The sequence below is a fragment of the Oreochromis aureus genome, linkage group 7 (assembly GCF_013358895.1).
Source record: "Oreochromis aureus strain Israel breed Guangdong linkage group 7, ZZ_aureus, whole genome shotgun sequence".
Classification (NCBI taxonomy): Eukaryota; Metazoa; Chordata; class Actinopteri; order Cichliformes; family Cichlidae; genus Oreochromis; species Oreochromis aureus.
Window position 1 is genome coordinate 18,790,317 of NC_052948.1, and position 22,905 is coordinate 18,813,221.

General features: G+C 40.1%; 1 protein-coding gene across 4 annotated transcripts in view; it reads left to right on the plus strand.

The window, feature by feature from the left end:
- Positions 1-19,841, plus strand: part of shisal1b (shisa like 1b) — a 101,001-nt gene extending 81,160 nt beyond the window's left edge. For 3 of the 4 annotated variants that reach the window (XM_039615857.1, XM_039615856.1, XM_031726290.2), the window contains 2 exons: positions 4,036-4,249; positions 7,719-8,025. In XM_039615857.1, the coding sequence (XP_039471791.1) occupies positions 4,036-4,249; positions 7,719-8,025 (521 nt within the window). Of the gene's footprint in view, positions 1-4,035; positions 4,250-7,718; positions 8,026-15,401 lie in introns of those variants that run through there. The other variant, XM_031726291.2, reaches the window with a different exon arrangement.
- Positions 19,842-22,905: the final 3,064 nt, after the last annotated feature.

Below are 22,905 nucleotides of genomic sequence, written 5' to 3' on the forward strand. Positions count from 1 at the left end.
CAGGGCCAAGCAGCAGGTTGAAAACCCATAACAATCAAAAGAGTCAAGAGAGTGTTATTTATGTTATTGCCCTCCTCACTCAACATCCATCTTTAGTTCAAAATGGCCATCCTCGTATTCCCAGAAAAATGCATCAAACCCAAGGACCGATGATTACAACGACAAAGCAAATTGTGTACAGCACAGCTTTGAATGCTGAATGAGTGCCAGAAATGACAAATAATACCCAAATTTCTACTGACTTAGGTACAATGAAATACAACTCTAAACAATCTCTGATTTATGATTTGTTTTGCGTTACACAAGGTTACGCCATTATGTCACATATCTATGTAAGTGATCACTGCAAGTGATGCTGTAGTTAACACATCGTAGATTTGGTTTAACACTGCTGACAGAGAGACAGACAGACTGTGAGGGAATAACAGACAAACTAACATAAAGGCAAAGATAAAAACACCAAGAAGGCGCACACAGTGGATTGTACTTAGCTAAAGAAAAAGGATGCGCACATTACATTTACAGCTTACCAAAGATCTGATTGAATGGGTTACTCGTGAGCAAAAATCATTTTGTCTTCTTTGTAGAGGATCACCGAATGAAACACGGCTACCTTTATGTTTCAGAACAAAGACAAACTGCAGATGCGAGCACAGTTATGGAAAAAAAAAGTGATGGGTGAGCACTGACTGATGTTTTGATGCTGTGTGTTTGAGAGAGAGAGCCACAGCCGTTTTCAGACCACAGGCAGTAAACAAACTGTAGTTCAGGAGCCAAGCTGTTAACTGTATCCTAAATTTCAAGAGGTGTTAATGAAATTAAGCAGGTGGGTGTGTTTACAACGCTATCGCTTCCAGAAGCAGCTGTTGTTCATTTGAGAAGCCAGAGACTGCCGATGAACTTGTCTGTTTCCAGTTGTGCATCATTAGAGAATTTTATACTCCACTTACAGTGTGGAGGGCCTCTGTTTCTTTATTACCAGGTTACTAACTCTCAGCTGCTGACCCTCTTCTTTTAAAGGGCATAAAAACATGAGGGTACTGCAGAACTTTTTCATGGATTAACCGACTTGTATTGTCAACGCAAGGGTCAAATGAAGAGCTTCCTTTCACTGCTGAAAAAGCCATCCTTGACTTTTAATTCTACCGTGCCCTTCAATAGTGTTTCATTTTACAGCCTCTCCTGCTGAAATTAGCATCGCTGAAGCGAAGATGGCCAGCGAGCTCATTATAACCTGAAAGAGGTCTCTTTCAAATGCTGATCTGTCTTGGCCTGAGATGAGTGAAAGACTTCTATCACACTGTCTGCACAAGTGGACCTTGAACTAAATCACAGCCGAAACACTTTAACTGACAACACAGTCATATTTTTTGGGCTCCGCTCATAAAAGAAAGCACATATGAGAAGGATAAATAAGCTACAATAAAAACATCAAACTAAGCTCAGTGCACTTCACATGGAGTGACATCATTTCAATTTGTGATTCAGCTGAGAATTATCAATCAACCAAGCCAAACGAGAACACACGGTGCCAGAGTGATACAAATGATATCAGCGTATCTGCAAACAAGTACAGAAATGCTGATATGAATTAAATCACAGTAAAACACAGTTTTACATCAATGAAGCCTAAAAATCTGACAGCACTGGCAGCTTAGGCTTTATTGATGAAAAGGAAAACATAAGAGAAGGATCAATCAGGTACACGTCCCACGGCGCGGCATCTTTCAAGAAGTGAAAACAGAATTACAGGACCTGCAAATGCCACACATAGAGCCATTAACAAGATTAAAATCTCACTGGTTCACCTGCAGATAAGTAACAGAAACACTGCTATGTTTACATACAAGCTGTTGTACCTATTTTGTGGAGGATGCTCACATGAAACAAACACCAAAATCAAAAATAATAAAGTGAATGTATATGTAAGTAATCCTCTAAACATTTGGTTTCTTAGCCAGTCAGAGGAAGTGTCTTAAAGTGCCTTACACTTTAGTGTGGCTGTAACTATTAATGGTTTTAGAATCGCTTGTTTCAGAGGATGAGCTAAGGTGCTGCTGAGTCTCAGTAGATCCATAAGAATTATTTTAGACTGTGAATCATATGCAGTTACTTTAGTAGAGTCCCAGAATAAAATTATGGAGCTGGAAATGAACAATAGATTTCCTGTTAGATACATAAAAAACATTATCACATAATCCCTCTATCGGAGACTGCAAAGAAGTTTAAAAGTGAACTGCATGATGATGCATGCTTCAGTGCATACTGTATATTTGTCACTATTCTGGCTTCCAGTGCTTATAGTCATTTTAAGAACTTTATGTATAGTTTTAGACAGGTCATAGATTGTTTTAAATGGCTATGAAACAATGAATATGTCAAACAGGCATTATTATCAGCTTTATAAATAGATAGGTTATTTATTATTATTAGAGTTTGGTTTGCAATTCTCGTGATTTTTTTCTTCAAGTAGATCCTTACTGGTTGCCAGAATCCATCACCAGAAACATTATTATTTTCCCCCACGAGATAGTAACACATTCATTTTCCCCTAAAGCTGCAGGGACTTGTAAGCGTAGTTCTGGCTGAATGCAAATAAGCCAGAGGACCGTAGCTCCATAAAGAACTCACTGTTTCCACCCGTTTGGCTTCATCTGCCCAAATGACTGGTTATACTTCTCCGGATCACTTTGTCTTTGATTAATTTCTGTTCGGATTTCTGATATGTAGCCTATTTTACTGAAATTCTTTTTTTTAAGTCATGTATTGTGTGCAGAACAAAAACTGCATTAAAAAACACAACCTAGTGCTGCCCTAGATTATGATACTGTACTGTGAGTTAAATTAAAGTGAAACAGGTCCAAGATTAAGTAACAGCGTTTAAAACCATATAGTTAGGCGGCACTAGGTTCACAGTGAAACTCTTTGTTCACCTATAAATAGAATGACAAAATGGAAAAACACTCAGACACACACAATCACAAAAAACAGAGGGGATCTTGCTTTTGGAGGGAGGATGAAGCGAGGCAGTCAGCCTAGGGGAAGCAGCGTGCTATATACGCATTTTGTGAAAGTAATCTGAGAAGTATGTTTGTTGTTTCCATAAAAACGCACAGAAGCCACCCTTATGTTTGTATCACGCTTGGGTGTTATCAAAGATTTCCGGTATACCGGAGCACACCTGGCACAGTCAGATCTCTCTTATTAAACCGGTAGATTAATGCTGTATTCAGGCTATATTGTAATAGCATGTGCCACCTCACATCAGCCTCTTCTGTGGAACAAGCAGAGAACTTGGTTGTTGGACTAGTAACAAGAAAAATGCCACCATCCCTCTTGGGGAAGACTTTGGGTTTAGGCGTGATGATAAAAGTAAGCAGGCCAACAGAGACTAAACTCTGTGGCCTCAAGAAACTTGTGGCTAAAGACAAGGAATCAAGCTGCGAGTCTGCCACCACCACCACCACCTACACATTATCTAGTTTACCCACTGATGTGTCAGAATCCACTACTGCAACAAGTGCCATTAGGTTCCATAAATTCCAGCTCATACTTCAGTAAGCTCCTGTGAAATGTCTGGATGGTGTGAAGAAAATAAGACATTGCCCTCTGGTTTGAATGATTAGCTAATCAGTTTGATAGTCTCTGTGTTTGGGGGGAATCTGTGTTCCTTCAAGAATAAAAATGACTGTTTTTGCCATCATGCGCCTGCATGCATAATTTAATATCTACTCTCTGATTATTTTTGCAAGTACACCGTGTTTTGTGTTGCTTGTCCTTCGCCAGAGGTATTAACTGAATTCAGTCCACTCGTGTATCTTCAGAGGCCTCCAAAGAAAACAAGCATTCACGATTATGTTTTTGCAATTTGGATGCTGTAGGTTGACAGGTGCTTCCTGCAGAGTTGTTGTCATTTTCAGAACTGGGAGACAAACACAAATTCTGCCTCAAAGGTCATGAGTTCTTTTTTTAGCTCCTGAATATTACATCTACGGTTTCTTTTTTTTCCTCTCCCCCTCTTTCCCACCACTGCAGCCCTCTCAGCTCATTACCGAGTGTGTGAACCTTACTCTGACCAAAAGGGGCGGTACCACTTTGGCTTTCACTGCCCACGCCTCTCAGACAACAAGACCTATATGTTCTGCTGCCACCACAACAACACCGCCTTCAAGTACTGCTGCAACGAGACTGAGTTCCAGTTGGTCATGCAGGTCAACCTCACCACCACCTCTGATGGTTATGCACACAAGTGAGTAATCATTTTAAGATGCCATTTGAGTCAAATGGATTTACACTGTGCATCTTCTGTGACAAAATTCTGCACTGTCATATTTTTCCTTTTTTTTTTCTTGGTTTAGAAAAGTGATTAAATAAAAGATCACAGTTAGCGTCTTCAGGCTTAGATGCCCAATGCTACTCAAGGGTTACCAGTTCAAACATTGCCCATCTTAACAAAGTCAGTGTCAAATATTGGGAATCATGGCATACTGATGAGAAATGGGCTGCACAAGACACATATGGACAAGGACTAAATACATGGATTTTACACATATTTCCATCAGAGTCTGTTTCGGACCCCTTGTTTTAGGTGTGTGTGTGTGTGTGTGTGTTTGTTATCATTATAAGTTTTGTCTCGCTGGCATTATAATTGCCCAATAGGACCTGTGGTAGTAGTGAAGGTGAAAATTAAAGTGTACCCACTGGAACTTCAGGCAAAAGTTGCATTTGCAAAGGAAAAAAATTGCAAGAGTCTTAGCTAGATTAATGTGCAGAATTTTAATTCAGGATGTGAGGTTTTTAAAACTGATTTTTTACCAAAAACTTTACAAATAGAGTGACATTAACGATAGAGAACCTAACAGTGACTCCAGTCCACAAAAATTAAATCCCCCAACAACCCTGAATAACCCTAACTTATTTTTGTTTCCGTTGTAACCATGGGGGTCAAACCTAGAGATATTTACAGAAAAAACCCTCCTACAATAAATAACACGACCATCCTAATACTATAACAGACATTTAAATAATAACAAAAGCATTTTAACAAAAGCCCAAGACAGAAATCATCCCATTCCCTCCTTCTATCCTCAGTGGTACAGCCCAATCACATGACTGAAAAATGAAAGTCAGGTGGAGTATCCTCATGTGTCCTTCATGAAAACACCATCATCCACCAACCCAAAATCGAGAGAGGAGAGTTAATAAAAAGCAATACAAATCAAACTATTAAAAAAAAAAAAAAAATACCCACACCATTAAATACTTTTAAATATTATATCAGGTGTGTTTATAGTCAATATTCAATGAAATATCATTTAACAAAGACTTCAGGATATATTTAATATAAAATATAATATATATAATATATAATTTGAATATATATTATTTACAACACCCTTTTCAGTACTGCTTAAATATGAAATGCAGGACTTTATAAATATGCATTTACTCCTATGCACTCAATTTTAGATTTACACTAAACGTGGAAACTAAAGACAGAAAGTTGCAGCTTTCAGGAAACCCTGTTCTGTAGTTTCTGCAATATCCTGCTAAAACAAAACAAACAAGACCAAAAGATAACCTGCTTGTCACAGTTAATTAGTAAAAACTGGCTTCGCTGAATCTTGAGAGAGCTTTATGTGAGTTGCTACAATGACAGATGAATTTACCTCAGATCGTATGAACCCAGCTTGTTTTGGTCTCCAGAATTTCTTGATGGTATCGTGCTCAGAGAGCTTGTTGACACTGACCTACACCTGAAGAGGTATTCAATACCACCACAGAGGAGAGCAGATGCTAAAAGCAGCCTATGTGTTTTGAGTATGACGCCTCCACATGAAACCCTTTGCAAAGCCGGGTGTTAAGTGCTGGCTATTACGCATATAGAGTCTATAAAGTCCTAGACTGTTTCAAAGTAAAAGTCTGTGTAAAATTACAGAGCTGTATCAGTGTGGCGTTATTAAAAAAACTGCACACATGCCAAGATATGACAGATTTCTCACAGAGGACAACTAAACTGAAAGAAGTGCTTATGGCGTGCAGTATAAGCAGATTTAAACTGAGTGAAGGACACAGAAAAATGTCCCTCTTCTTCTGTGGGAGCACCCAGTGGGAGGCTTGGGTGACAAAACCACAGCTCTTTGTACTAATGCCCTCCCAGCATGCCTCTGTCTCAAACGGTACACAGTGCCCTGCAGCAGGTCATGATATTTCATTTTTAGTGTCAGATGGCCTGTTGGGCCTCTCTTTTATCTTGGCTCAGTGGCCAATAAGACTGCAGGCTTGATATTTACTGCTGGCCAAGCGAGTTAAACTGGCCATAATTTTGTGCTCCCTTCTTACACTTCATGGTGAAAATGGGATTAGAGTTGAGTTGAGTTTGAGGTAAAACTAAAGGCATTTTGACTCCAAGGGTTTTGCTCACAATGTTGTGCGCCGTCTCCTATAAAGTAACGGAGCAGCTGAAATATCGTGGATCTGAAACGTATGGAGAAGTCATCTGAGAGTAAATGTTCAAGAAATTCATTGGAAAACATCAAATATTGTTATATATTTGACAGTTAATCCTTTCAATCTGCTGTCTCTGGCAAAGCTGTGATTAATATTGAATGGCGTTGGTGTTAGTGGTGCGGTTATGATCAGTTTCTCTAAAAACCGTGCACATTCTGCGTTCTTTGCTCTGCGATCAGACTGACTCAAATATAGCCCTGCATTGTTAGTCTGTTAGAACACATACAAAAAAAATTATAGCAGGTAAATGCCTCTGATGCAGAGGTGAGGAAAGGTAAATGCATTTACTGACATAGTATTCATTCAAGCAGCTCGGGTGTTTGTTTTAAAGCAGTTTATTCAGATAAACAGCCCTAAGGTTGCATCGTTTCCAGACAGAAGCGGATTCAGTTGATTTACTGAATTACAACCACTCAAATATCACTTTTTCTAAGGGCTTTAATCAGTGGAGTCACACTAATTGCATATTAAGGCAAAACTAAAAGAATGGTTTCACTCCAAATAAATCTCTATTTTGAAGTAACACCCCGTGTCATCTCTGCCTCTCAGAGTCAGAATATTTATTCAGTCCATGAACATGTGTAATATTTCCACCCTACATGCCCTGAGTGTTTAAGGAGCAATGTGACACCACAAGATTATTTTTATTTTTTTGTGTATGTGTGTAAATTTTGCTTTCCCAACCTCTCAGGAAGCTATTTTCTGAAGCCCTTTCTGCTCATTCACCTTGTTATACTTTATGGATGTGGGTGGACTAAAACAAAAAGTTCAAATGCACCCCACATAAATCCAGCTGGATCATGTAATACATGAAGAAAATTTATGAGAGGTGGAAAAATAAGAGCGCTGATTTTTAGAGAAACTATGTAAGAGCCAAAACGAGACGTATAAAACTCTCTTGTGCTAATGAAATTCTTTGTCCAATTTAGGAAGCAGTATTTAAGAAGCAGTAAAGGGAACAGATGGTGTTTTTTTTTTCCCTATATTTATTTTTTTAACTTAGTTTTTATCAAGGGAGGACTTGATAAATGTCTTGGTCTTGCCACATAAACAGCAAACATTCACACCTGGCAGGCGCTATCGTTGCTTTCGGGATTTAAGCCCAGTGTAAGGGTAACTGGATGATGGTTCTGAGGATATGAAAAGTGTTTATCATCATCTTTTTCAGATTATCCAGCATTAATTCTCCCAGTCTGCGTCTCTTGCAGTAATTATACAGCCCTGGTCGGTGTGTGGATCTACGGCTTCTTTGTGATGGTGCTGCTGGCTCTGGACTTTCTCTACTACTCAGCTATAAACTACGAGCTGTGCCGGATCTACCTGGAGAAATGGGGTCTGGGAGGACGCTGGCTGAAGAAGGCTCGGAGTCAGTGGCACAGGTCCATGCCAGAGGAGAGCGAAGCCCAGGCTCAAGCCCAGCCCATGGTCCCCACCCACTTCCAGCCCAGACATAGCCTCAGAGGGGAGAGCCACAGCCCTACGCTCCTGCCCTACAACACATCCACCGCATGGTGAGTCACTGCCCGTCACATGACAGCTGTCAACCTTGATATCATAGACATAGACAGATGCATTTCTGCAACTACTAAAATTATCTGTCTCTGGTCAAAAGAGAAAAACAAAAAAGATTTACAGGTAGTAAAAAATTGAATATTTATATCACAGAAGTTCAGAAACAGTGATACCCTCATTTGACGCCGTACAGTAAGAAGTGTTACGTAACCATTTGTTGCCTGTTATACAAAATAACTTGTTCTGCTCTGATAAGCAAATATGCAGTAGAGACCCTCTTGCTTGTTTGACAAAATAAAGCATTAATAGCTACAGATGCTAAGAACCAAAGTCGGCCGACCCTTTAAAAAATCGTTCCTTTAATTCTGCCTCTCATTTTCTTGTCTGCCTATTTTCCTTTGTGCTCACTGTTTTGTTATGCAGACGGCAACATGGCAAGGAAACTGTGTCTAGCGGGACAAATTAGAACATTTTTAGCATACTTTCCCGAAAGCCAGCAGCAAGAAAGCTCAAACATTCCGGATCCTAATTTCCTAGAGTCGCTCGTTAGGGCCACACTGTAAACACAAAGATATAGATAGCACGCTAAGCGATTAGATCCGACCAGTGGTATTACCAACTGTCAATTCACCGGGTTACAGACTTCAACAGAACTTTTAGAGCTCCACTCCCTTCTGCCCAGCAGTGAATCATTTTCTGCAAAGCATCTGATGTGTATGCATCGTTCATCTCAAAATAGCTGCACTCTGTGTCAACATAAACCTTTTTTTCTTTTATCTTATAGAAGGAATTTGGTTTAGAGATATTTCTTGGTTTTAAGTCTGACCAACTCATTAGGGAGCTATCATTATTAATGAATAGAAAAGAACAGGATAATGTGAAAGCTGCAGTGCCCGCCTGGGGCTGCTAGCTCATATTTAACTTGAATGAGTCGACTGTGAGTCGCATTAGAAATCATTTGTGGAGTTTCTGCGGCAAAACACCATCTGCTATGCATTCAGCTTATCTTTTTTATTACCGCTGAGAGCAGTCACAGGCGTCTCAAGGTGTGTTAGGCTGCATGTGACTGCTGTTAGAACATACGCGATGATTTATGATGCCAGGAGTGACCTGTAACACGCCATAGCTGCGGGGAACTTTTCTTCTTCTGCCAGACATTGTTTAAACTTTCAGAATATAGCTGCACAATCGCAGAGCGCAGCCTGAACAACCGTACATTTTTGTGCAGTCGATTTTTCATCCGGTTGCGCGTCTCCAGACACTGTGCACCCTATCTGTCTCTGATTGTGGCTCAGTCTCCTCCTAGAGGTAGACATCTCTCTCGGGTCATGATAATTTAATGTGGGTAGAGTTTTGACAAATGGCTTTAAGAAACACTGTGGACTGTAGAAGCCATAGATAGAAGAGCTGCGATGCTGCAGAGGGATCCTGGGGCTGCTCTGCTGGTATAAACGTGGTTAACTAAGACTGAACATATCCGCGGAGCCTCCTCATTAGACATGAAGTCAGTTCAGTATGATAGGACTCATCAATCCTTGACTGGTGAGGTTGACCTGCGCTGGCGAGAAGCCAGCATTAAGCCAGAGGAAGTCGATTTAAAAAAAAAAAAAAGGTGTTTGAAATAGCAGCAAACTGCTCATTAACTAAGTGGGCTCAGAAAATGAGAGCAAGCTAAGTTCATAGTAATTCATTGTGATGAGTAATGGGAACTGCTTTAGGACTGATAGTGTTTTGGTATCATCTTTTGTAAGATCTCTATCTAAAAATACCAAGAAAAAAATGTAACCGCATTTTTTACAAACAGGACAAAATTTACCATGAGCTAAATATGTTCTTGCATAATCATTCACATCAATAATAAAGTGACAGATGCTGGGAGATAAATTCAGTCACGAGCAGTTTCTGGGGCAAGATCAGAATAGTTTTTTTTTCTGGGGGGGAAACTTTCACACAATGAAACACTTCTGAGAATCCAGATAACGCTTACACTTTTTCCTAAATGTGTTAAGTAACCGTTATGGGCGATTCTCTCTGTGTGTATACCGCAGTTGACGTTGCCCACACAGTGCGTCATTAGATGGATTTTATTTGCGGAGGTATAGATCTTTATCCCCAGAGAGGATGCAGAGTAATGGCTCAGAAAACTGGGTCCATTTAGTTGGACATCTGTTGGCCAAATGTAAACAACCAGAGATCGGGTCAAGTCCCACTACAGGCCCAGCAGCATCTAAAAACAACCCAGTCGCACAGCAACTTTGGAATCCAGCACAAATGGTAACCCATGCAGCAAAGCAGGTCCTGATGGCAAGTCAGGTCTTAGAGAGAGAGGGAGAGAGGGGGGAGAGAGCGCAGCTTTGCACTCTGCGTGTGGGAATCCTGCTTACCACGTTGCACGTAAGCAGGCTGGTATGTGCTGCTGCAGATATGCTCAGGGTTCAGCGTGGGCGGCCTGAGAAACTCTTATTACTTTTCCTCGGTGGATGCCCTTTATTAAAATCTCATATTCACGTATTCACTTCGGTTTGAATAAAGTAAGAAAACGTAACTGTCTCTTTCTTCACCTAACGATGTATGATCCAGGTGAGAGTCGAATGATCAGCCTGCCACGCCAGGAATCATGGATTATCATTACAGGGAGGGCACACTGTTTCGTTCCAAGCAGAGTTTACTCACATGGTAACGTCACTCAGTGGAAACAACAGATTTGTGAAAACCACTATTGGAAAGTCATTGTTTTTCTACACGCTATTAGTTCAAGTGCTTATCCTAGTGTTGAATAGGATGGGCAGTTAGTTAGGTTTGTCCATTAGCTTGATAAAAAAAACATATTTATGTAGGAGCTGTTTGGCTTGGACCTTTATGCGTCTTATATCTACTGGCCTGGGGACGCCTTATCCCTGCAAACGACCTAAACTAATGATTTCCATTAAGAGGAGTTCAAGGAAGTCTTTCTGCGCTTAAAAGATTGTGGATTCGCTCAGCTAATGAGAAAAAAAATAGAAAAAACTAGAACATCACTGATGCAGTAGCTCATCTGGCACATGATCCATTATAATTTACAGGTTATTATAATGTGTGAAATACAGAAAGCAGTGATAAGTTTTCCTATCATTGGCTGGCTGTATTGCACAAACTAATGAGAATTCAAATCCACCGAGAGCGACAAATATGACCCTGACCTCGAGGGTGATCTTTGTGCATAAGTTTGATTAAATCCTGACTCATATTGTAGCATGCCTAGCGATTCTTGTAGATTATTGACAGATGGATGGATGACGGACGTCTTCCCGGCTCATTAGTCCTTCGGCTGGATGAGTTGAAAATTAAATCATGATTTCAGAAAAATCATTCAAATATTTGTGTTTAGGTCAAAGAGGAACATATAAATAAAATTCCTAAATAGTCACCTGATTAATCTTCATACACAAATTGTCACAGCCCAGTAATCAGTTATATCAGCTAGAAAGTGTCCCTCATCATGAAGAAAGATGACACAATGATTAGACCTAATTAAAATATAATAATAAAAATACTATAAAAGTAAAATGTATATGTATATACATATAAATGTAATAAAATAATAATAATAAAAACCTAATAAATACATGACTGACCTATTAAACTATGGTGGCTGTCTTGATGCACGTTGCAACAGTAGCTTTAGTAGTAGCAGTCATCCTTAACTCTGCTGCTCTCACACTGAGAGGAGCGGTCATCCAGCGAGGACGTGAACCTGGAGACGGTGGTGGTGTTGGAGGCCTCAGAGTAGTCGTGGAATGAGTTAAAACCATCAGGCGATAGAGGTTAAATTATCATAGCTGGCTTGGGAGATGATCACATGGAGCTGTTTAAAACTGACTCAATAGCTTTAATGGAAAAGGAAGTTTTGACAACTTTAGGAGCACAAAAATCATCATCTGGTCTCATCTACTTATAATCTGGGCAGGGGAACATTTTTTCCCCATTTCCTTTCTTTATGCTTGGTTAAACTATAAAGGTGTAGTCTTATGTTTACCATACAGATGTGATATCAGATAGCGGTAATGATTTTCCCATTTAGCACTCAGTATCCAGTTTAAAATCCGTTCACATTAATGTGTCCTGGATGACGTGGATGAAGTAGCTCTTGAGCTCATATGACCAGGATGTGGTAGCACAAAAACTACTGGGAACCCATTAAGATATCACATTGCCACAGAAAAAAGAAAAACATTTTGGCGTCACTCATCTTAGCAGGGCTCTCATGTAGCCCTTTAAAAGCACTAAAACCTTCCTGGAAGTTCAGCAGCATTACAGCCCTGCTTGGTTGTCCACCCGCAGCTATTAGGACATTAAAGCTTTGGCTGGGTTCCCAGTATCTGCACATCCCCCTTTTGCCTGCTTGTCCACCTCCTTGCAATTAGTGGTACTGAGCAGCATCGTGAAACTAGAAGGCAGATTTAAAAGAAGTGGCAATGAGAATCTTCTATATCATCACTTATTTTACATTCCTTGTGTAGTGTACCCACTTTGACATTCCCCACTTCATAATTGGAACAAATGTGATCTGCTCCTGTCATTCAGTCTGGCATTTTTTACTGCATATGTTAGATAGATTTAGTTTGCCTTCAGTCAGTGCTGATTAAGACTTACCCAGCAAAAATAAGTGTGCAATCTTGGGAGGGAAAAAAAAGCAGATTTTTTATTACTTTTTTTTTTTGCTCGTGTTTGGTGGTAAAATTAAAAATACATAACTCAACTTTGGTTAATATATGCTGAGCATCAGCGAGAAGTCATAGATTAAAGCGGGAGAAATGAGGTGTTGAGCAACATCAAATGACACCACTTCACATCGAGCAGAGCACGTCACACAGATTCCCCTGGCGGCCGATGAATCACTTGGCACCGACTTAGAGCAGCACCTCACGCCAGCAACCTCCCACTCGCTCAAGGCTGGTAGCTTACTGGGCCAGCTGAGCTTAGCCATGGGTAGAGTGGTCTAGGTGAGGTGGCATCTGTCAGCCTATTCAACATATACCTGACTCACCAGCCTTTGTAACACTGCCTCTTACAGTCAGTCACCAGTGACTCAGCGTCATAGCCCAGTCTAGTAAACACCACCTGCGCCACTCGAGCAGTCTGTCTGTTACATCAGATCGGTCATAGGTAAGCATGCCCGACACCTGCACTTAAACACCTGCTGTGCTGCCTGCACAGGACACTCAGATAGACCCAGAAGGCTAAAACAGAATTTCACATTTTTTAATGGATTTTTTTTTTTTTTCTGTCAGTGTGATCAAAGCCTACCTCTGTCTCCTGAATATTCACATCCATCTTTGAACTCACTGGTTCCCTTTTTCTGAGGTAATAATGTAATTGTACATTATGAAATTATTCCTGGCCTGTCTGTCCACAGAGCAGCATGCCAAGACCTTGTCCAATTAAAGCAACACACTCCATGTGGTGTGAGTTAATTAACATCATAGATGCTACAAAGACAGCCAGACGCACAGACAGTTCTGCTAAAAGGGAAAAAGAAGAAGAGCAGGTTTAGCTCTTTGAAAGTCGTGCAGTGACGTCTGGCACTGCCAAAAGCAAGATGGGGTTGGTGCAACTTTCTGTGTTTATTTTTGTGCTTGTGTTTGTGATCTTTTATTAGACGTGTTTTCACACATTTACTTTGCATTTTCTCTAAAGTGCAGTCAAGTATCCTTCAAGAACCAAACGCACTCTGTGTGACACACTGCTGATAAAAGAATATTTCTGTGTCCCTACAAGGATGGAGGGTAAATCACTGCTAAGGTGTGGAAAGTGGAAATTTTTCTTTTCCCATTAAAGTGCAGTTGTATTGTTTGGGCAGCAGAAATTATTTTCAGTTGGTGGATGTGATTCATAGAGCTGTGGTGGGCTTAGAGTCTTAACAAGAATTACAGACTTGTAAAATATTCCTGTGAAGCTGGCTGCTTTTTAAAAAGCAGAGCTGGCCCATTTTATTAGTTTTTGTGTTTTCTGGCCTTGAGCTCATTTTCAAGCCAATATGTTGTTATATAAAGATCAGTGTGGACCATGAAACACAGAGCACACACTGAGGCAATTTTATCCATGAAGCTAAAAGTATTAAGTGTTGAGTCTCAGTCTCTGTTGTCCGGAATCCTGACAGTTTTTCCCAAACAACTTTTGTGGCTACTCTGGAATTTGATGATACAGACATGTGCACTCTGGGCTATAAATTGACTTTTTGGAGAGGATAAAGCAACAATATATCCACAATGTATCAACCATTTTCATTCTGTGGGCTCCAGTTCTATGAGATCTTTAAAATATGTAAGCATGTTTGCTATCCTAAATACCATCTTCTTCATTCGCTAGTTTTTCCATTGTTTTAAATCATCTCATGGCTTTCGTCAGTGGTTGTCGTGTGAGAGTTACCAAGGATGAAGTCTGGTTGTCACCACGTGACCTGAGTATGTAAATTTAGTCATGTGATAACAGGTGGATAATAGCTTATACTTAAAATCAGTGCTTTTCTCTATTTTCTCCTAAAGCCAAGTTTTAGTCCTGAGATGACCTCTGTTTCCCAGACAGCTAGAGTTATGTTCCTCTGGCATTCAGTCAGTGTCTAGCCACTTAACCAATACAATGAAAACTGGAAACCACAGCCAAAGGAAAGCTAGATGTGGTTACATCATCTGGCACCTCCAGCCTTTCTGTATGAAACTGCCTTAGATTGTGTTTGGTGGTGTTGTGACTGGCACTGCACTTTCAGGTCTGAAAACTGAAGCCAGCATGGGAGTGTACTGAATCATTTCTAATGGCCAGCAGGGTGCTGGGAAGAAAAAAGCCTGAGAAAATGATCCTACCGCTCTCTTGATTTCATAAACGGTGTATAAAAGATGGGCACAGCTTTCTAGTGTGAAATGTGAAGCTGGTATAGAAGTGCCTTTAACCTGCATTTTGTTGTAAAGGCCAGCAGAGGGCTGGTTTCCAAAATTTGCCCAGTTATGGAGAACTCTATGGGAAAATGCTAACTGAACTCAGTTTATGGGATTGACCATAAGTTTTAAGTGACTAAAAATACTATAAATACTGTGATTTAGAATAAAAAAGGAGGCTAAGGTGACATAATCTTTTTGCAGGTATATCTCGTGTCAGACAAGTCGCTATCTGAAACTGCTTGTATGCAGTTTCCTTCGGTTTCAGATCTTCTTATCACATCCTGTTTGAAAACACCATGTTGATGATGGCCAAAGGACTTAGCCTGAGGCTTACCACACAAAAGTTAATATACGGTTGAAAGCTTCAGAAAAACCTGTACGTCAGTAAAAAATGCCTGTAATTCTATATGTTACAAGCTTAAGAATGAACCCTGATGCTTTATGTCTTTTTTTTCCTTCTGGCAGAACGATGCTGTGAGTGGATAAACAGAAGAGTAGCAACACCTGGTTTCCTTACAAGGTACAGAGGAGATGTTCCCCAGTCACCCCTCTCTGGACCACGAACACAGCATCACTGGTGGGCTAGCCATACTGTAGTAGCTAGAAGTGACTACTGCCCCCTTTCTAATGAGCACAAAATACCCACGGACTAACAGAATCAGGCGAAACAGCTGAAGAAAGCCTGGAAAGCCACACAGAAGAATGTATCGCTGCTTCTACAGAAGGGGAGAGATGGATGCATTTATCTGCTTATAGGGTTTAACTGATTCCCTAAAGTATCTGCCAAGGCCTGGAGTACCCCAAACAAATCCAAGATGAACTGGATAAACTGTACTCGCAAGTGAGAAAGCTTGCCTATTTAAAGAAAAAAAAGAAGAAAAAAAAAGCTTATTTCTAGATATAACATGTTTATTAAACTGCTGTGTCACTTTGTGTTCAGTAGCAGTTAGACACAGTTGTGGGTTATCTATTTGGTGATTTATTTATGTGAACTAGTCAGAGAAACTATATGAGTGGCTAACAATCTGATTATGTAATGGCTTAGGTTGATGCTGAGCATCTCACTTAGAGTAGAATGTTTTTGTTACCTACTGAAACCAGACAAAATGCCTCTGCAGCCACGGTGAAAAACAAACATCTTGTACAAAATGTTTTTGGTCTCCTTTCTGCAAAACAAGGGATTTCTTGAAACAGTGTCGGAAAAGGACGTAAGGCCATAAAAATAAACTGCCGAAGCTTCAAACAGGAGCGTTTTCCATCTTCACACAAGCATTAATGAGGATCAGGGATCCCTTCACAACAGCCACAGTCTTTATGCTAATTTACACATATCCGTATCCCTGGGCAAAGAGCCTACAGACCTGACTGAAACCCTTACTTATCAAATTACGAGTTTGTGACAGTTTTCTATAACATCACCCACTGACCTATTTGACCTTCCTCGTTATTAGGGCTGCCTGAGATCAGCTTCCTTAGCAATATGATGCAAAATAATATCCATTAGTTTCTTTATACGAAGTGCTCCAAATTTCACATTGGTAACAGGCAACTGTAAGTAACTAGCCATAACAGAAAATGTTTCCAAAAGAAATATCAGTAAACCCCTTTCACTGTCAGCAATAATGTACAGAAGCATAACCAGAGGATCACATGGTATGTAAAAATCAGAGTCAGCTAATTGAGCAATGGGTAATCACTGATGTGTATCACAGAATTTTTGGCTCTGGATAATGAACTCATTTTTTTTGTCAGCTCTGTAAGAAAAAAGACATTAATGATTATCTCTTACTAAAAGAAACTCTTGCACACTTTTTACTTTAACTCTCAGTGTATTTCATAGCAAAAACTGTCAATTATCATTTCAAACAGCCACCAGTATGGTATTTATTTATTTAAATCTTTGTTTTATTTATCCCTCAGATCTAAAACCAGTGATTTGGCGAATGTTATGGGGGAAATAATTATTTGATCCCCTGCTGAAATGAACAGTTTCTAATTTTTTTTATAGTAGTTTCATTTTAACAGAATCTCAACCAAAAATCCATAAAACAAAGACACATTAAATAAAAGTTATACATTGATTTGCACCTCATTGAGTGAAATAAGTATTTCATTTGTGCAAAACATGACTTAGTGCTTGGTAGCTAAAACCTTTAGCAGGTTTGCAAACATCTCAGGAGGGATTCTGGCCCACTCTTCTTTACAGAAACTATAAATCCTTTAAGTTTTCTTGGCTGCCAGTTGACAACTCTTAAGTTCGTCTCCCTCCACAGATTTTCTACGATTGAGATCGGGAGATTAGCTAGGCCACGACCTTAAGGGGCTTCTCCTTGTTGCCTTGGCAGTACGGTATGTTTTGGGTTACTGGAAAACCCATCCACAGCCTATCTTCTGGCTCTTAAGTGGCCAGTGGACTGTTGTTGTCACATCCATTGACCTCAGTGTGGTGAAGTCATCCCGCACCCTTAGTAGAAAGATGGCTCCAAAGCACAATGTTTCCACCTTTGTGCTTGACTGTGGGGATGGTAATGTTTGGGTCATACTCAGCTTACATACACAGGGGGTCGAATTGATGCCAAAGAGCTTGATTTTGGCTTCATCTGACCACAGCACTTTCTCCCAAGCCTTCTCTGAATCATTTAGATGTTCACAAACTTAAGACGGACCTGTACATGTGCCTTCTTGAGCAGGGTGACCTTGCGGGCACTGCGCGCTACCAGTAGTGTTCTTGGTGATTGTGGTCCCAACTGCCTTCAGATCAATAACAAGCTCCTCCCATGAAGTTTTGGGCTGATTCACCACCTTTGACATGATTATCCTCACTTCATGAGACAAGATCTTGCATTGAGCTCGAGATGAAGGGACATGTCGTCACGTGCACATCTACAATATCGTCCTTGACATTCTTGGACATCTCTTTGGTCTCACCCATGGTCACGGAGAGGTTGGAATGGAAGAAACTGCTTGTGTGGACTCGTGTGCTGGGCACACAGCCAATCTGTGGGATCAAACATTTATTTCACTCAATGGCATGCAAATATATTTGTAACTTTTATGTGTTTTTCTGGATTTTAAACTCAGAAAAAAACTAATTCAGCAAAGGAGAAACTAATTATTTCCCCCACTGTGTGTAGGATTTTGGATTGACAAAAAAGTGAAACAATTATTACACTGCTTAAGAGATGGTTGCAACTAAAGATTTGATTTAATTATTGATGAATCTGCCTGTTGCTTTATCAACAGATGAATGAATCGCTTGGTTTGTGTTTCAGAGAAAAAAGTGGAAAAAAATAAGTAAATTTAGAATTAAATATTTAACTATCACAGGAAGATGGAAACTGAAGGAAGGAAGATGAAAACTGGGGAATGTTGGTCATTTTTACAAAATTCAAAAAATCAATAAATCAACTGGTTATTAGAGTAGGAAAAGTTGACTGTTTTACCTCTTATAGTCTAGGAAAAGTTGTTACCCAAAGCTGCTGAGATCTACTTTCTTAGCTATCCATAAATGCTGTCTTTTGTGTTTGGGGAAAAACACGCAAAGCAGCTGCCGGTGCCAGTTTTTATATGAGTGACAGTGTGTGACGACCAGGTGGACAGAAGGTAGGTACAGTGGGAGGGTTGGTGGGTGTAAGGGGGTGTGTGGGTAGGGGGTTGTCTGTTCCAGTCTTGCATCTGGTAGTCTGGCAGCTGCTAAGCTTATACATGGAGCACTTTGCATGTGCGCTGAAAGCTAACAGGACATACTGTTAATCATTCAGAGTTGGCTGACTCAACACAAATACACCGACAGAAACAGAAAAGCCAGCTATTAGACTTGTCTGTTGCCTTCATTTTTCCATCTCTCTGTTTCACGAAGTTTAAGTGGAACCTAACAGAACTGTGGTCAAGTGCTGTAAGTGGGGCCTGCTAGCGTCATCCTCAGTTATCAGCAATAATATTCAAATTTGTAGAGTTGTTAGAGCAAGTTAATCCCCCTTTCAATAGCTAAAGTTTAATTGTGTGTGTGTGTGTGCGTGCGTGCGTGTGTGTCCCAGCAGGCTTGTGCCAACGCTTTTAGGAGCAGAGAAGCAGGATGAGTCCAAGTAAAATAATTGGCCTGGAGATCAGCAGTGGTTCAAAATTACACTCTCTTGCTGTCTCTCTCGAGCTGCCTTCCTATTCCCAGAGTGTGAACAGCAGTAGCAAACAGGGCAGGAGAGATTTTTAATTAGTCCCCAATGCTGGATAAGTGGGGAAAAAAATCAGATACGTTCGAGAACATTTCGCTTTCAGGGCTCTGTGCTGTGTTTTGACCTGTAATAAGGAACAGGACATTTGTTCTTATCACCAATAATGTAATACAGTAGTCGCACCCAGGGAATTTTAAAAAGCTTCATTTTGCCTCTGACAAGCAGTAGCAGGGTCACAAATGGATTCCCTCAAGAGACATATACGAGGAATCTCTCCTCTCTTTTCTTTTTTAATGTTTTGTGATGTTTTCTGTTTTGTTGAAAACAGTCTTGACTCTGGCCTGATGTGATGTGGTACTGTAAATCGTATCAGCTCAACCCTCTTCCCATGTCAAAAAAATTATATATAAATATATATATATATGAAGTAATATTTACAGTAAAAAAAAAAAAAAGGATGGGAAGAAGGAAGCACATAGCTGTTTCAATCTGTCCAGGTTGTCATGGTAACAGTTGCCTTACAGTTGAATACCCACCTGTACAAAAAAGCTTTGTAGTGGCTGATACCTCACTTTTTGGGTGTGGTGGTGGTGGTGATGACGATAATGTGCACCACGTTCTGTCTATGTATTTACTACTAGATAGAACGAGCAGTACCGTTTTTAGTTCGATTGTTATTGCACTTGTTGACTTTGTATTGTCACGACAGGGAGAAATAAAGTTTTATCTTTTCCAGTGTGTTTAAATGCCTTTGTGTCAAGTGCTCTTTGAGGGGGGAAACGTGTTTATTTTAATAACCTTGGAAGCAGTGGTTCTCAAACTGTGGGTGTGCACCAGCTGTGGAAGAGAGAGCCACTGATGGTGGGGCTCGGAGAACCAGGAGAAAGATGTGAAGTGAAATTAAGCTGAATGAATATGTTTAATGAAAGGAAGATATGGGAAACACACACACTTGTTTTCATATCTTAGTGAGGACATCTAATTGACATAATGCTTTCCCTAGCCTACCATCAAAAATGAATGCCTAATCCTAACCCCTAGCCTAAAGCTAACCATAACCTAATTATAACCCTGAGAATAAAACCACATTTTGAGTCTCAAAAATGCCTTCAAACTCTTGGGGACAGGCATTTTGTCCCCATAAGTATAGTAGCATTCCAGTTTTTGGTCCTCACAAAGATGTATAAACATGAACACACACACACACCATCAGAGGCCATTTCATTAGGTACAGCTTGCTAAAAAATAAATGGCCTACTTTTTGTCTTCTGAGCTACCTGGAAAATAGTTCTCATATTGGATACTGGTCCATGTTGACATGCCCTGTCATGATCTGACACCCATGATGTGAATCTCCTGTTCCATCACATCCCAAAGGTGCTCTGTTAGCCTGAGAGCTTGTGACTGTGGAGGATGATGGAACTCATTGTCATGTTCAAGAAGACTGAGATGACTAGATGTATCATATCTATCTAATAGACTCCAATTTGTTCAAGTAAATGGAGAGTCCTCTTCACCCACTAAGGTCAATTATGGTGTTCCACAGGGTTCAGTGCTAGGACCAATTCTATTTACATTACATGCTTCCTTAGGCAGCATCATTAGAAGACATAGCATAAATTTTCACTGCTATGCAGATGACACGCAGCTTTATCTATCCATGAAGCCAGGTAACACACACCAATTAGTTAAACTGCAGGAATGTCTTAAAGACATAAAGACCTGGATGGCCGCTAACTTTCTGCTTCTTAATTCAGATAAAACTGAGGTTATTGTACTCGGCCCTGAAAATCTTAGAAATATGGTATCTAAGCAGATTCTTACTCTGGATGGCATTACCTTGGCCTCCAGTAATGCTGTGAGGAACCTTGGAGTCATTTTGACCAGGACATGTCCTTCAACGCACATATTAAACAAATATGTAAGACTGCTTTCTTCCATTTGCGCAACATCTCTAAAATTAGAAATATCCTGTCTCAGAGTGATGCTGAAAAACTAGTTCATGCATTTATTACTTCCAGGCTGGACTACTGTAATTCTTTATTATCAGGATGTCCTAAAACTCACTGAAAAGCCTTCAGCTGATCCAAAATGCTGCAGCAAGAGTACTGACAGGGACTAGAAAGAGAGCATATTTCTCCTGTTTTGGCTTCCCTTCATTGGCTTCCTGTTAAATCCAGAATTGAATTCAAAATCCTGCTCCTAACATACAAGGTCTTAAATAATCAGGCCCCATCTTATCTTAATGACCTTGTAGTACCATATCACCCCATTAGAACACTTCGCTCTCGCTCTGCAGGCTTACTTGTTGTTCCTAGAGTATTTAAAAGTAGAATGGGAGGAGAGCCTTCAGTTTTCAGGCCCCTCTTCTGTGGAACCAGCTTCCAGTTTGGATTCGGGAGACAGACACTATCTCTACTTTCAAGATTAGACTTAAAACTTTCCTTTTTGCTAAAGCATATAGTTAGGGCTGGACCAGGTGACCCTGAATCCTCCCTTAGTTATGCTGCAATAGACGAGGCTGCCGGGGATTCCCATGATGCATTGAGTTTTTCCTTCCAGTCACCTTTCTCTCACTCACTATGTGTTAATAGACCTCTCTGCATCGAATCATATCTGTTATTAATCTCTGTCTCTCTTCCACAGCATGTCTTTATCCTGTTTTTCTTCTTTCACCCCAACCGGTCGCAGCAGATGGCCGCCTCCTGAGCCTGGTTCTGCTGGAGGTTTCTTCCTGTTAAAGGAGTTTTTCCTTCCCACTGTCGCCAAAGTGCTTGCTCATAGGGGTCATATGATTGTTGGGTTTTCTCTGTATTTATTATTGTGCTATCTACTGTATTATATAAAGCGCCTTGAGGCGACTTTTGTTGTGATTTGGCGCTATATAAATAAAATTGAATTGAATTGAATTGAACTAGAACTTTGGGACACGGTGCATTATCCTTTCCATAAAAAGATGGGTACACTGTGTTCATAAAGGGATGGACATGATCAGCAGCAATACTCAGGTAGGCTGTAGTGTTTAAATGATGCTCAGTTGATACTAAGATGTCCCCCACACAATACAACCACCACCACCAGTCTGAAGCATTGAGACAAGGTATGACCTATCCATGTTTTCGTGTTCTTCACATCAAATTCTGACCCTACCATCCGGAAGTCTTTGTCTTTTGGGGATTTTTTGTTGTCGTTGTTTTTTTGTTGTTGTTGTTGTTGTTGCTTTTTTGGCTCAGTGGGATAATCGATACAAAGTTTTGAGAAGCACTGCGGTAACGGGAGCTCCTATGTAAGCCTGAAGCAGAGTAGTAAGAGGCTATCAGACGTTTTGTCTGAATATGTCAATAGAAATGCTGTGGAGCTTGTGTTTCTTTTTAAATTCATTTTAACCTTCTCTTAGTCACTAGATAATTTGTTTTAAATTCCCTATCTTTTGGACTCACATTTAATAATTTATCCATTTTCTATTTTTCCTCACCACATTTCAATTTTCTGGCAACCCTGCCTTCTGCCAGCTGCACTGACAACTGTTGTTAGCATATTTTATTCAAGCTGGCTAGATAGTTAATTATGATTAGCTCCATCATCCACACACTGAAATGAAAATGAAAGAATAGAAAAAAAGGGGAGAGGTTTTATATATGCATTAGCTAATAATTTAGACTTACACAAGCTAATGGATTGGAAAATGTTGTGACTAGACAAAGTCTGGGGAACAAACAAAAAACTTGTGTCTCTTAAAAAAAGGTGATTGGAGGTTAAAGGAAATTTCTAAGTTCTATTCAGGGGGTCTTTTTTTT